The 16,066-nt window shown below is 34.5% G+C and overlaps 1 protein-coding gene across 1 annotated transcript; it reads right to left on the reverse strand.

Moving 5' to 3' along the window:
* Positions 1-14,647: 14,647 nt before the first annotated feature.
* On the reverse strand, positions 14,648-15,544 carry LOC308439958 (vomeronasal type-1 receptor 4-like; the record flags this gene model as incomplete). The annotated part of the gene is made up of 1 exon (XM_080941894.1): positions 14,648-15,544. The coding sequence occupies one exon, from the start codon at positions 15,542-15,544 to the stop codon at positions 14,648-14,650; it is 897 nt and encodes a 298-aa protein (XP_080798020.1).
* Between the last annotated feature and the right edge of the window lie 522 nt (positions 15,545-16,066).

Here is a 16,066-nt window from a genome sequence, read left to right on the forward strand (position 1 = left end):
ACATTGCTCTTTTCAACTCAATGAAGAATTGAGTTGGAATTTTGATGGGGATTGCATTGAATCTCTAGATTACTTTTGGTAAAATGGCCATTTTTATAATGTTGATCCTCTAATCCATGATCATGGGAGATCTTTTCATTTTCTGAGATCTTCCTCGATTTCCTTCTTTAGAGATTTGAAGTTCTTGTCATACAGGTCCTTCACTTGCTTAGTTAGAGTCACACCAATTTGTTTCATAATGTATGTGACTATTGTGAGTGTTATTTTTCCCTAATTTCTTTCTTTGCATGTTTGTCCTTTGAGTAGAGGAAGGCTAGTGATTTGTTTGAGTTAATTTAATATCCAGCCATTTGCTGAACTTGTTTATCATCTGTAGAAGTTCTCTGGTGGAAATTTTGGGGTCAATTATGTACACTAACATGACATCAGAAAACAGTGATGTTTTTACTTCTTCCTTTCCAATTTGTATCCCTTTGATTTCCTTTTGCTGTCTAATTGTTCCGACCAGGACTTCCAGTACTATGTTGAATAGGTAGGGGGAGATTGGGCAGCCTTGTCTAGTCCCTGATTTTAGTGGGATTGCTTAAAGTTTCTCACCGTTAAGATTGATTTTAGCTATTGGCTTACTATATTTTGCTTTTATTATGTTTAAGTATGGGACATGGATTCCTGTTCATTCCAAGATTTTTAATATGGAAGGGTGTTGAATCTTGTCAAATTATTTCTCAGCATCTAATGAGATGACCATGTGTTTTTCTTTCCTTTGACTGTGTTTATTTGGTAGATTGCATTGATGGATTTCCATATATTAAACCAGACCTGCATCCCAGGGATTAAGCCTACTTGATCATGGTGAATGCAAGTATTTTTGTTGAGTAATTTTGCATAAATATTTATAAGTGAGATTGGTCTGAAGTTCTCTTTCCTTGTAGTGTCTTTGTCTGGTTTAGGAATGATGGATACTGTGGCCTCAAATAATGAGTTAGGTAGTGTTCCATCTGACTCTATTTTGCAAATAGTTTGGAGAGTTTTGGTATTAGGTTGTAAATAAATGTCTGATAGAATTCTGAACTGAACCTATCTGGACCTGGGTATTTTTTTTTTTTTTTTGGTTTGGTAGCTTTTGATGCCTGATTCTATTTCTGTAGGAGTTATGGGATTATTTAGATGGTTTATCTGGCTCTGATTTAACTTTACAATCTGGTATCTTTCAAGGAATTCAACCATTTCCTCCTGATTTTCCAACTTTGTTGATGATAGGATTTATAGTAAGATCTGATGATTTCTTTCATTTCCTCGGTTTCAGTTGTTATGTCTCCACTTTTGTATCTGATTTTGTAAATTTGGATAAATTCTTTTTGCCCTCTGATAAGTCTAAGGGTTTAAGTCTAAGGGTTTATCCATCTTGCTAATTTTCTCAAAAAAAGAAAAAAGAAAAAACAGGTGTTGGTTTTGTTGATTATTTGAATGGTTTATTTTGTTTCTATTTGGTCAACTTCTCCTCTGAGTTTGATTATTTCTTGCAGTCTAATCATCTTGGGTGTATCTGCTTTTTTGGTTTTAGAGCTTTCAACTGTTCTGTCAATTTTCTGGTGTATGTTCTCTCAAGTTTCTTATTGGAAGCACTCAGAGCTGTGAGTTATCCTCTCAGTACTGCTTTCATTGGATTCCATAGGTTTGGGTATGTTGTTTACATTTTCATTAAATTCTAGAAAATCCTTAATTTTGTTGTTTATTTCTTCTTTGACCATGCTATTGTTTAATAGAGCATTGTTTAGTTTCCATGTGTATATGGGCATTTTGTTGTATTTGTTGTTATTAAAAATCAATCATAGACCATGGTGATCTGATAGGATGCATGGGAGTATTTCAATCTTCCTATATTTATTGAGGCTTGTTTTGTGATCAATTATATGGTCTGTTTTAGAGAAGCTGCCAGGAGGTGCTGAGAAGAAGGTGTATTATTTTCTCTTAGGATGATATGTACTGCTGATATCTATTAATTACTAATGGTTCAAAAACTCTGCTATTTTCACTGTGTCCTTGTTCAGTTTCTATTTCTATGATCTGTCCATTGATGGGAGTGGAGTGTTGAGATCTCCCACTATTACTGCGTGTGGTTCAATGTATTTTTGAGCTTTAGTAGGGTTTCTTTTATGAATATGGGTGCTCTTGTATTTGGAACATATATGTTAAAGTTTAAAAGTTCCTCCTGACAATTTTCCCCTGTAATGAGTAAAAAGTGTCCGTCCTTATCTTTTTTGATAACTTATCTTCTTATAACTTATAGTCTGATAGCCTATCTTTTTATTGGGGAATTAAGTCCATTTATGTTAAGAAATATTAAGGAATACTGGTTGTTATTTCCTGCTATTTTTGTTTTTAGAGGTATAATTGTGCCTGTGGGTCTTCCTTCGTTTTGCTTTTCTTGCTTAGGTATTTTCTTGTTTTTACTAGGATGCAGTTTATTTCCTTGTATTGGGTTTTTCACCTATAATTTGTTGTAGTGCTGGGTTTTTGGTCAGATACTGTGTAAGTTTAGTTTTGTCTTAGAAAATCTTGGTCTCTTCATCTATAATGATTGAGAATTTTGGTGGGTATAACAGCTTGGGCTGACACTTGTGTTCTCTTAGGGTCTGCATGATGTCTGTCCAGGATCTTCTAGCTTTCATAGTCTCTGTTTAGAAGTCAGATGTGATTCTGATTTGTCTGACTTTATATGATACATGACCTTTTTCCCTTACTGATTTTACTATTCTTTCTTTGCTTTGGGCACTTGGCATTTTGACTATTTTGTGTTAGAAAAATTTCTTTTCTGTTCCACATTATTTGGAGTTCTGTAGGCTTCTTTTATGCTTATGGTCATCTCATTCTTAAGGGTAGGGTAGTTTTCTACTACAATTTCATTGACGATATTTACTGTGCCTCTTAGTTAACATTCCTCATCCTCTTCTTTTCATATTATCCTTATATTTGGTCATCTCATTGTTTCCTGGATCTCCTGGACATTTTGGGTTAGGAGCTTTTTGGCTTTTGAATCTTTTCTGACTGTTTGGTCTATGTTTTCAATGTTGATTTAGGTCCCTGAGATTCTCTCTTCCATCTCTTGTTGGAGATGCTTGTGTCTGTGACTCCTGATTTCTTTTTTAGGTTTTCTACCTCCAGGGTTGTATATTTTAGTGTTTTCTTTATTGTTTCCATTTCCATTTTAAATTCCTTCTTCAATTTCTTCATCTCTTTGGCCATGTTTTCCTCTAGTTCTTTGATTTGAGTGTTTTTCTTGTTTCCTCTTTAAAAGCTTCTATTTTTATGCTTTCCCACCCTTTCTTGTTTACGAATCTTTATCATCATCTTGAGATATGATTTCAGGTCTGAATTTTCCTTTTCTGAGTGTTTGGCATTCTTCTGTTTTCTATAATGGTAGAGCTGGGTTTTAGTGTTGCCAGGTTGTCTTGGTTTCTCTTGTGTAAGTTCTTTCACTTTCCTCTTGCCATCATGTTTTCTGTGATTACATATGGTCTTGTTGTCAGTCATTGTTTCCCATCCCTCCTGTGTACTTGACCTGTGTCCCTGGATCTACACTGTTCCTGGTAGCAGATGGAGTGAGTGTTTGTTCTGCACACAAGGCACCTTCGTGTGGAAACTGGGTCCCTATGACAGAGTTCCTATTCCTCTAAACCAATGGGAGGGACGTGATTTCCTTGTGCTAGTGCCAAAACTCTCTGTGACCAGCTACTCACAGCGCACTCTCACCAGGCCTGTGTTCCTTGATCTCCACTTCATAGTGTCAGAGGGCCTGAGCACCTGGTCTGCACAAACGGGCTCTCTGGTTGAAAACCAAGTCCCTACAGCAGAGTTCCTGCTCCCCTGAACCAATGGGATGTCGCGATTCCGCATGCTTGGCCCAGACCACTCTGTGCCCCGGAAACTTGCAGTGCAGTCTCACCAGGCCTGCATCCCTGAATCTTCGCTGTTCCTGGTCGATTTTGTTACTTTAAGTATTCTCTCTGTGCCCTCTTGTTAGTCTTTCTAAGGGTTTATCTATCTTGCTGATTTTTTCAAAGATCTGGCCCCTGGTTTTGTTGATTCTTTAAATAGCTCTTTTTGTTTCTACTTGCTTGATTCCAGCCCTGAGCTTGATTATTTCCTGCCTTCATGCCTCTCACTTATATCTGCTTCCTTTATTCTATAGCTTCCAGGCGATTACAAGCTGTTTGTGTATGCTCTCTCTCTAGTTTCCTTCTTTGGAGACACTGAGAGTTATGAGTTTTCCTCTTAGCACTGTTTTTGTTATGCTTTATAAGTTTGGGTATGTTATGTTTTCATTTTCAGAAAATTCTTAAAAGTCTGTTTTTTTTTTTATTTCTTCCCTGACCAAGTTGCCATTAAGTAAAACATCATTCAGCTTCTGTGTATGTATGGGCTCCCAGTTGCTTTTATTTTTTCTGAACACCAGCATTAGTATATTATGGTTTGTAGGATGTAAGAAACTATTTCAAACTCCTTGTATCTGATGAGGTCTGTTATGTGACTGAGTCTATTGTCAATTTTGGAGTGAGTATTATGAGGTTCTAAGAAAAAGTTATATTCTTGTGTTTTAAGGTGAAATGTATTCTAGATATCTGTTAAATCCATTTGGTTCATAACTTTAGGTAAACTTATACTGCCATCCATCCAGAGTCCAAGATTCTCCAAATTGTATCTGCCCCTGTATGAAACTCAGGGCTTTCTCCACAAATCCTGCAACACCCAGGACAATTTTGATTCCCAGGACCTCTCATACAGCAGAATCTTAGGAGCTCTGTCACACCAGGACTTTAATATCTCAGAGGCAGCTTGACTCCCCAAATCTCTGACACACTCAGGATCCCAGCATCACAGGATCACAGAGGCACATGAACACAGAGACAGCTGGAATCTGAACAGTACTGTCATAACCAGGATCACAGGAAGGAAAGAATCCTGTCAAGGCATCTAGGGAAGGTAAAACTAGAGATAACCAGATTGGAAAGGCAAGCACAAGAACATAAGCTACAGAAACAAAAGCTATTTTGTTTCATCAGAAACCCGTACTTCCACTACACCAAGTCTTGGATGTCTCATCACACTGAAAATTCCATATTTGAATTTGAAATTATATATCATGGTGGTAGTGGAGGAGTTTAGGAAGGGCATAAATAACTCTTGTAAAGAAATATAGGAGAACACAACCAAACAGTGGAAGCAATTGAAAACACCATCAGGGATCTAAACATGAAAATAGAAAAAAATAAAAATTAAAAATAGGAGAAAATCCTGGTGATAGAATACCTAAGATATGAATCGGGATCCTAAATTTAGGCATCAACAACATAATACAAAAGATAGAAGAGAGTATCTCAGGTGCAGATGATACCATGGAATACATTGTGACAACAGTCAAAGAAAATGCAAAAATAAAAATCTTCTTATCACCCTTTTACTCTGAGATAGTGTCTGTCTCTGTCTCTGAGATGAGTTTCCTGTATGCAGCAAAAGGCTGGATTTTGTTTATGTATCCAGTCTGTTGGTCTATGTCTCTTTATTGGGGAGTTGAGACCATTTATGTTAATAGATATCAAAAAATAGTTGTTTCTGTTTCCTGCCATTATTGATTTTTTGGGTTAAGTTGTGTCTGTTTTTTTTTTCTTCTTTTAGTTTTATTGTTTAGGAGTTTTCTTCTTTTTACTAGGCTGTATTTCTCTCATTGTGCACAGCTAAAAGCCCTAGAACAAAAGGAAGCAAATATACCAAAAAAGAGTAGACAGCAAGAAATAATCAATATTAGGGCAGAAATAGACCAAATTGAAACAAAAAGAACCATTGAAAAAATCAACAAAACCAAGAGTTGGTTCTTTGAGAAAATCAACAAGATTGCAAACCCCTAGACAGACTAACTAGAGGGCAAAGAGAGAGTATCCAAATTAACAAAATCAGAAAGGAAAGTGGTGACATAACAACTATAACAGGAAATTCAAGAAATCATCAGATCCTACTACAAAAACTTATACTCCACAAAATTGGAAAATCTGGAAGAAATGGACGAATTCCTAGACTGATACAAGGTCACAAAGTTAAACCAGGACCAAGTAAACCAGTTAAATAACCCTATAACACCTAAAGAAATAGAAGAAGTCATCAAAAGACTCCCAACCAAGTAAATCCCAGGACCAGACGGGTTCAGAACAGAATTTTATCAGACATTTATTGAGGATATAACACCAATACTCGCCAAACTATTCCAAAAGATAGAATCAGATGGAATATCACCCAACTCATTTTTTGAGGCTAAAATAAGCCTCATATCTAAACCACACAAAGACCCTACAAGGAAAGAGAACTTCAGACCAATCTCACTTATGAACATTGATGCAAAAATACTCAAAAAAATCCTTGCAAACTGAATCCAAGAACACATCAAAACTATCATTCATCATGACCAAGTAGGCTTCATCTCTGGAATGCAGGAATAGTTTAACGTAAGGAAATCCATCAACGTAATCCACCATATAAACTAACTCAAAGATCAAAATCACATGGTCATCTCACTAGACGCTGAGAAAGCATTCGACAAAATCCAACACCCCTTCATGTTAAAAGTCCTGGAAAGAACAGGAATCCAAGGCCCATACCTTAACATAATAAAAGCAATATACAGCAAACCAACAGCCAACATCAAACTTAATGGCGAGAAACTTGAAGCAATCCCACTAAAATCAGGGACTCAACAAGGATGCCCACTCTCCCCCTACCTATTCAACATAGTACTGGAAGTCCTGGCTGGAGCAATTAGACAGCAAAAGGAGATCAAGGGGATACAAATCGGAAAGGAAGAGATAAAAACATCACTCTTTGCCAAGGACAATATAGTGAACTTGAGTTACCCCAAAAATTCCACCAGTGAACTCCTACAGCTGATAAACAAGTTCAGCAAAGTGGCTGCACACAAAATTAACTCAAACAAATCAGTAGCCTTCCTGTACTCAAAGGAAAAACATGTGGAGAAAGAAATTAGAGAAAACGTACCCTTCACAATCGTTACAAAAACTATGAAATACCTTGGTGTGACTCTAACTAAGGAAGTGAAGGACCTGTATGACAAGAATTTCAAACCTCTAAAGAAAGAAATTGAGGAGGATCTCAGAAAATGGAAAGATCTCCCATGCTCATGGATTGGAAAAATCAACATCTTAAAAATGGCTATCCTACCAAAATAAATTTACAGAAGATTCAATGCAATCCCCATCAAAATTCCAACCTAGTTCTTCATGGAATTGGAAAGATCAATGTGCAATTTCATATGGAATAACAAAAGACCTAGAATAGTGAAATCCATCCTCAACAACCAAAAAACATCTGCGGGAATCACTATCCCTGATCTCAAGCTATATTACAAGGCAATTGTGCTGAAAACTGCATGGTACTGGTACAGAAATAGGCATGTGGATCAATGGAATAGAATAGAAGATCCAGAAATGAGCCCTCATGTATATGGTTACCTGATTTTTGACAAAGGAGCAGTAAACATTCAATGGAAAAAGGACAGCCTATTAAACAAATGGTGCTGGTTCAACTGGCACTCAGCTTGCAAAAGAATGAAAATAGACCCTTTCTTATCTCCTTCTACAAAGCTCAAGTGTAAGTGGATCAAAGATCTCCACATTAAACCAGACACACTGAAACTATTAGATGAGAAAGTAGGAAAAACCTTAGAACACATAGGCACAGGAGAAAACTTCCTGAACAAAACACCAATGGCTCAAGCTCTAAGAAAACTCTCAAAAAATCAAAACGGCAACCAACAGAATGGGAAAAGATCTTTACCAACATCACATCAGATAGAGGCCTAATATCCAAGGTGTACAAGGAACTCAAAAAGCTAGACACCAGAGAATCAAATAACCCTATTAAAAAATGGGGTACAGAGCTAAACAAAATGTTTTCAGTTGAGGAACGCCGAATGGCTGAAAATCATCTGAGGAAGTGCTCCACATCCTTAGCCATCAGGGAAATGCAAATCAAAACAACCCTGAGATTCCACCTCACACCAGTCAGATTGGCCAAAATCCAAAACTCAGATGACAACAGATGCTGGTGAGGCTGCGGAAAAAGAGGAACACTTCTCCACTGTGGTGGGGTTGCAAGATAATACAACCACTCTTGAAATCTGTCTGGCGACACCTCAGAAAATTGGATATAGTACTACCTGAATACCCAGCTATTCCACTTCTGGGCATATACTCCAGAGACACTTTAATACACAACAAAGATATGTGCACCACAATGTTCATAGCGGCTCTATTTATAATACCCAGAAGCTGGAAGGAACCCAGATGTCCTTCAGAAGATGAATGGATACAAAAATTGTGGTACATATACACAATGGAATACTACTCAGCCACCAGAAAAAATGACTTAACCAAATTCTTAAGAAAATGGCTGCATCTAGAGAATATCATCCTGAGTGAGATAACCCAGTCACAAAAGAACAGACATAATATACAGTCACTGATAGTGGAATGCTAACCCCGGAGGCTTGCACTTCCCTAGAAACAACTCACAGACTGTATGAAGTCCAAGAAGTAAAGAAAACAAAACAAAACAAAAAATTTACAAAACAAGAAAACTTTAACTATTTCCATATTACATTTTGTTTTACATGTACTTTAGCTCATTGTAACTATTAAGTTTTCAAGACATACAACCAAACCTTGAAAAAAATCAAGTACTGACTAAAAAATATATTCATATAGTTTTATATAAAATTATGTTAAAATCTGAAAAAAGTACTGACCAAAAATGTATAATTTTAAGCAAAAAATGTTTAAAATCTGTACATTTTTCTTTGTTTTGTAATATAAAGTTGTTTAAAAAAAATCTTCTTATCAAAAGCATCCAGAAAATCCTGGACACAAGAAGAAGACTAAATGTAAGAATAATAAGTATATAAGAAAGCCAAAATTCCCAATTTAATATGACAGCATATATTTTCGGCTAAATTATACAAAAAAAACTGCACTAACCCAAAGAAAGAGATAACCATTAACATACAAGTTGCCTACAGAACTTCCAATAGATTGCACCAGAAAAGATTTTTCCCGTATCATAATATCAAAACACCAAATGCACAAAACAAAACAAAACAAAAAAATATGAAAAGCAGTAATGGGAAAAGTTAGGTAACATAAATCTGACCTATTAGAAGAACAGCAGAGATCTCAACAGAGATTATGAAAGCTATAAGATCCTAGACAGATGCCATACAGACCCTAAGTGAACACACATGCCTGGTCAGGTTAGTATGTCCAGCAAAACTCTTAATTACCATCGATGAAGAAACCAAGACTTTTCTGCAATGGTGCAGTTACCTATCAGTTGCCCATCATCACTTAAAAAGCCCTTATTCATGATGCTGCACATAAATCAAAGTAGAACACCTGACTTATGAAACTAGCTTTTTTAGGTTTAGTTTTTTTTGTTGTTCTTTCATCACTGTCTTTACAGTGGGACTATCTAATTGCTCATATCACACCAAGCATGGTCTTTCATACTGGCACCAAAAAAAAAAAAAAAAAACAGACAAAATAGAAACAAAGATGAGTATGAGGATTAGGTACATTTTCAAGCTGAAAATATGAATGAAATAATAGCTACCTCATCAGGTCAATTGGGTCTTTCAGGAAATCATCATGTGGCTTTCCTTGTCATTTGATATCAGGTGTATATATTTTAATAGGCATACTGTGTTGCCCCTTGTTAGTAATAGGAACCGTACCACAGAGTAGTAAGATTCAGACCAGTGTTTCTCTTGAGGATACATAAAAATGTTGTTGTTCTCACCAATGAAATGTTGAGTGGAACTCATCATTAGTAAATGAGATAACGCTGTAAATAAGAAGTTTTTCAAAAATGTTTTAAGAATAATATATACATAGGACACTAACAGAATAGAGATAGCATTCTAAACAGATTCTGTGTATTATGAGACATGATCTTTTGGCTTAACTGTCTGCTCAGTTGAAACTTGACAGCATAGGGAAAAATACAGCGAAAAGGTTGCCTGAAATAAACCAGTAAATTAATTTTTTTAAAGATTTTATTTAATAGTACAGTGTAGTTTTACCCAGAAGGATTCTTTATAAGATATATATATATATATATATATATATATATATATATATATATATATATATATATATATATATATGTGTGTGTGTGTGTGTGTGTGTGTGTGTGTGTGTGTGTGTGTGTTATTTTAGAAATAGTCATACAATCTCTATCAGGTCAAATGTCTAACTTCCTTACTGAGCCTATATATATAATTTGTTTGAATATTAATTATTTTTTAATTTGTTGATCTAATGAGAATAGATGAAATTAATTAAAGTGACTTGAATATGGAAAATTTGCTAGTATCTATAACACTGAAAATAATCCTTGATTTTATTTCTTTTAGAAATAGTTAATTCCAGAAGTCTTGCAAATACGTACATAAGAGATCCTCTTAAAATATTTCCTTTATCTATGATAGAGTATTAAGGGCCAATTCTTTGTATCTCTTTATGCATTAACCCACACGTTATAGGAATTATATATTGTGACCAACTATATACCTCAATTTATATTTATCAAATTTTTGACACATATCTTCTCACAGGAAGTAACACTTTTTTTAAAAATCTGAAATACTACTGAAATTCTATGTCCAGTTCATCTTACCCAAATTCTACATTGGTTTGAAATACAATATTCAAATCTTCATGATCATATGACAAGCTATTCACTAATAAAAATATTTCTATGACAAAATAGGTCCGTCTTGTCCAGGCCTTACACAGGTGATTACAGATAAGAGTTGGAGAGTGCAATGACCATGTAACGTCTGAAAAACAATGTCTCAGCACTAATTCTTCTTCCTTTTCTTCTTTCATGATGCTGCATAGGTATAGATTATATATTTCATTCGTAATAACAAAGGAACCCACAGTGTAGACTTGCCATTTAACATGGAGAGTATGAAGGTGAAAATATACCTCTATTTTGTGCTAATTATGCTCTCCTAGGAGCTAAAATCTTGAAGCACATTGAGAAAATCAGACAGACTGAGGAAGAGAACTACATGTCATAAAAAATCCTCTTAAATATGGGCCTTGATATCTGAACAAAAGAGAAATACAAATACATGTCAGTGAGAAACAGTGATGTAACTCTTTACCCTTGCTTTCAATAAACACTGAAGCATGTAGACAATCCACGTGAAATAAATAACTGAAAGACCAAAGAATATAGGAAGTTGTTATTTGGGACATTGGTAATTATTAGTGGTAAGACACTCATGAATATCAGAGAATCAAAAACAATAAAGGAAGTGTATTCCTGGCAAAACTGGGCATAAGAGATTTGACATTCGATGAATATTTCAATGAGTTAGATAAACTGTGTTTAATATAAAATAAAGAAAAATGCTAATTCATTTCAAATTTAGGGCAGTGTACAGATACTATAGGAACTTTGTGAATTCACACAATAGGCCACATAATATTTATGAGATAATATTGCCTCTGTAAACTATGTAAATTGGCTTTATAAAGGGCTAAGGCAATATGTTTCAGGTTCTGCTTGATACAGAAAAATGAGAAGACTAATAAGGGTTTGTAAGCTCTCATAGAAATAAAAAGAAAAACAACTAACAAGCAACATTCTTAAAGCAGTGACTGGGGATTTATTAAGTTTGAGAAACAGAAAGTGTGCCCCAGGACACAGCAGTTTACTACTCAGACTTTAATATTCATATTTTGGTGTGTCAAAAAGTAGTCTCAGTTTAGAGAAGGTTCATTTCTGTCAATGCCATTTTATTATCTAGCATTTTGTCAGTGGATAAAGCAGGCCAATATTCACCTCTATTCAATAGACTGCCTTGAATGGAAAGTCATCTACTGTAGCAGATGATTACATACTGAAGTTCTTCTTGGTACTAGAGGATCCTTAAAAGGCAGAACCAGCTTTGCTTTTTCGGTATGAGATACAGAAATTACATATACATATATGTGTTTTATGTGTGTATGTTTATGTGTTTATGTGTGCATATGAGTACAGTGTATGTGTGCATGTGTGTTTATGCTTATGGGTAGGTATGGTTATATGCTTATGTGTCTATGTGTCTATATGTATGGGTGTTTGTATATGTATATATGTGTATTATATATGTACTTATGTGTATTTATGTTTATATGTATATGTACATGTGTTGTTTTTTGTATGTATGTGTGTAAAAGCATATATATGCATTTGTGTATTATGTATGTGTGTATAAGTGTACATGTGTTTATATGTATATTTATATATGTGGTTTTGTGAACATATGTGTTTAAATGCATATGTGTGTTGTGTGTGTGCATTTGTGTATTATGTGTGGGCTTATCCGTTTATGTATGTTTATATGTATATGTATGTGTATGTGTATGTGTATATATGTGTGCATATATGTATATATATATATGAGTGTGATGAGTATGTGTGTATGTATACATGTATATAGGCATGCATGCATGTGTACATGCACATATAATACACATACATTTATAGTGTATATATGTGTGTGTGTTTTGTGTGTGTGCATATGTGGAGAGAGAAGAAAGAAAGAGAAATAGAGAGAGAAAGGGAGAGAGAGAGAAATGGAGAGGGAGTAAGAGACAAAGAAAATTTTGTGTATTACAATGGGAAGAAGCATAATGGGTCATCGATAATAAATGTGGATTATTAAGAGGTTAAGAAGTTATTATCTCACATCTATGCCGCTGTAGAATGTAGCTCATCTGATGTGATACTGACATTCTGTAGCATGAGGCAGAAAATAACATGAAATTTATAGGAAACTAAGAGAATAAATTTAAAAGGGATCCAAGATTGTGAAAAACAGAAGATCCCAAAAATAGAGCTTTAAAAGATTTCTAGTATTATTTACATTAAGCAAAGACACCCTTCAAATCTTACAAAAGTAACAAATTTTGCACAGATATGGGTGTGCATACTAAATCAAGATGCTAAAACATGTTTCTACAGATGTTGCTCTCTGTTGTTGACAGAATAATTATATTTTTATTTTCTGGCTTTCATAGTGACAGAATCATAACGAGGATCTCCACTTAGTGAAGAAACTGTGGTCAATACTAATACTTCCAGCTGAAATGTGCACCAGCCATGTAGACATCATGTGGACTATTGGCTATTACCAATTGGACTCAATATATTGGCAAACTATCAAACCTATGGTGCAGAATTATTAAATTTTTTTGTTGTATTGTTAAGGGATATGATCTTAGCAGGTGTTTTTAGGACCATGTAGTACAGCTGTGGATCACCTTTCTGGGAGAAGATTATTTTCCCATGTGTAGTTGTTTCTGTAGATACTAATAACTGTTCATTGTTCACATTTATTTTTAAAGTGAATGTATATTGTTTGGTTTAAATTGGAATTTTAATCTTCTGAAAATTGTATTTATTTACTACCACTTTGAAACTACTTTTGTTTTTTCAAAATATTTCATAGCTATCAGAAACTTATAAAATTGAATTCATAACAATTATCTCAAAACTGAACAACCAGCATGGATGTGACAATCACTTTTCTGGGTAACCCCTTTATAGGCTAAATTTTCTCAATGAAGAAGCATTCTATTTCATATGATTTACTATTTTAACTTGTGTGCCAATTTTTATTATATCGGTAGCAGAAGTCTTCCATTCAAAATGCCTACAACTCTTTTGCATATATTTTAGATTCATATTTCATTATTGTCATTATATTTGGAAGGGTGTCATTTTGAAATCAAATATTGAGGGGTCAATGATTGAAAAAAATTCTTCTTGCCTTAGGATTGATATTTATTTTCAACACCTACATGATAGCTCGCAGACATCCAATATTCAAATTCCATGTGATATTCTAGCATGTTCTGAATTCTATCACAAAGCAAATGCATATAATACACATACATCCAAAAAAGAAAAATACTCAGATGCATAAATAATGGATACTAGGTATTAACATTATATATTTAGTTGTGTTTTAATAATTTCTCTTCCATATCTAATCACAGAATATATGAATGTCATCTAAATATGAAAACATATTACATCCATAAATTCAACATTGCAAATTTCCGATATTGGTAATTAACCATCAATACACGAGAGATACAACTCAAACGAAATTCTGTGTAGTATCCAACACAAGCAAACTCTTGGACATCCTTTACAACTCTTTATTTTCTCAGAGCTTTTTTTTAATATCACATCCTTCTGTTAGGTTGAGCATCTATATTGAAGCTATTGTTGATTGTTACCAGTCTATAGAAGAGATAAATTAATGGTAAACAAACCCATGTAAACCATCGTAATTATTACAATATTTATATACTTAAATTTAAATTTATCTAGTATAAAAATATTCAAAAATGAAACAGTTGTGAGTAACTGGGTTCAAGCATATACTCCAAAGAAAATGTAGAGTTATTTTACCTACAATGTGGATTTGATGTAAAGATTACATAGTGAATCAAAACATAGTGTATACAGAATATGTTTTAAAGGGATGTTACACAAAAATAAAAATTGTCCTTGATATATCCTAAGTACTGCAGGGCTTAAAAAACCTAGTATAGTTTCGGGTGAGCAGAAACGGGCAGAGTACTGGAAAGAATGCACTCATGGCCACAGTGACATTGAGCAGGCATGTATCTGTTCCATCCTCGAAAGAAAAATACACCATTAAGATAAAAGAAGTGCCAAAAAGAACTACAAAACTGCTCACTAGGATAACAATACTTTGTATGGCTTTGGTCTCATGAGATGACCTAGTAGTCAAGGATCTGTGAATATGCTGGAACTTCTGCTTATGCTTGACCAAGATCAGTACCATGGAGCCACTGGTCAACATCATGAGTCCCAAACAAATAACATCACTGGCAGCCAATATGATCACATACACTTTATAAGTATGTTTAGAAGGATTTACTGCTAAACAGTACAACAATTGTCTATATTCAGTAAGATTTCTTTTATTTCTCATGTCAGTCACATTTATGATTACTAAGCTATGTATAAACAGACACAGCGACCAGCACAAGACCAGAGAAAGACCAATGATTTTGGGAATTTTGGCTTTGAGCTGTGAAAACTTGGAATTGCTGGGGCTAATAGAGATAACCTGAATGACACTCAACAGACATGTAGATCCAAGGAAAAATTCTTTGGTTACTGTTTGCAAATAATAGAGAAGTTTACATACAATTTCATCGAGAAAATATGTATGACCAAAAGCAGTCATTATCTGAGGAATTCCTCTGCTGATAATAAGCACAATGTTGGCCCAAGTAAGGTATTTGATAATTGGGTCTATAGGCCTTGTCTTGATCCCAGAGAAGTCTGCAATGATAAAGCAACAAACCAAGGCAGAATTCCCCAACATTCCTAGCACAGTCTTACATAAGAAAAAGATCCCCATGGTCAGGTCTCTGGATGCCATTCCCTCATGTTATGAGGAATGTCATTCACAATTACATCCTGGAAATTCAAAATGAACATTAAGGATTAATATCTTCATTGTACATAAAATATGTGCTTTAAAGTTCTTAAATATAATTTATATTAGACTTTATATCCATTCAGATGTAAAAATAAAGTAATTCTATGTTATTTTAAACTATGCATATGCATTTGTGCCTTTATGTGGAAATATTAACTTCAGTGCCTATGCCTTTGTAGCCAGAACTGTTAGAATCAATGGTGAACTACCAGATGAGTGTGGTTGAGTCTAAAATAGTATCCTCTGTAAATCAATGTGTCCTCTTAATCAAGAAAATACTTCCCTAGAGTCCTCAATATATATATTTGACTAAAACTATTTCTCACTATCAATTCGTTCTCAATTATTTGCACAGACTTTGGTCACAGCATTGTTGCTAAAGTAAAGTCAAAGTTAGCAATATTCTTGCTTGGTGTCAGCACTTTCTCTAGGCTCTACAACTGAAGTGTAATTTCTAGATCT

Source organism: Micromys minutus, assembly GCF_963924665.1.
Source record: "Micromys minutus genome assembly, chromosome: 30".
NCBI classification, from domain to species: Eukaryota; Metazoa; Chordata; class Mammalia; order Rodentia; family Muridae; genus Micromys; species Micromys minutus.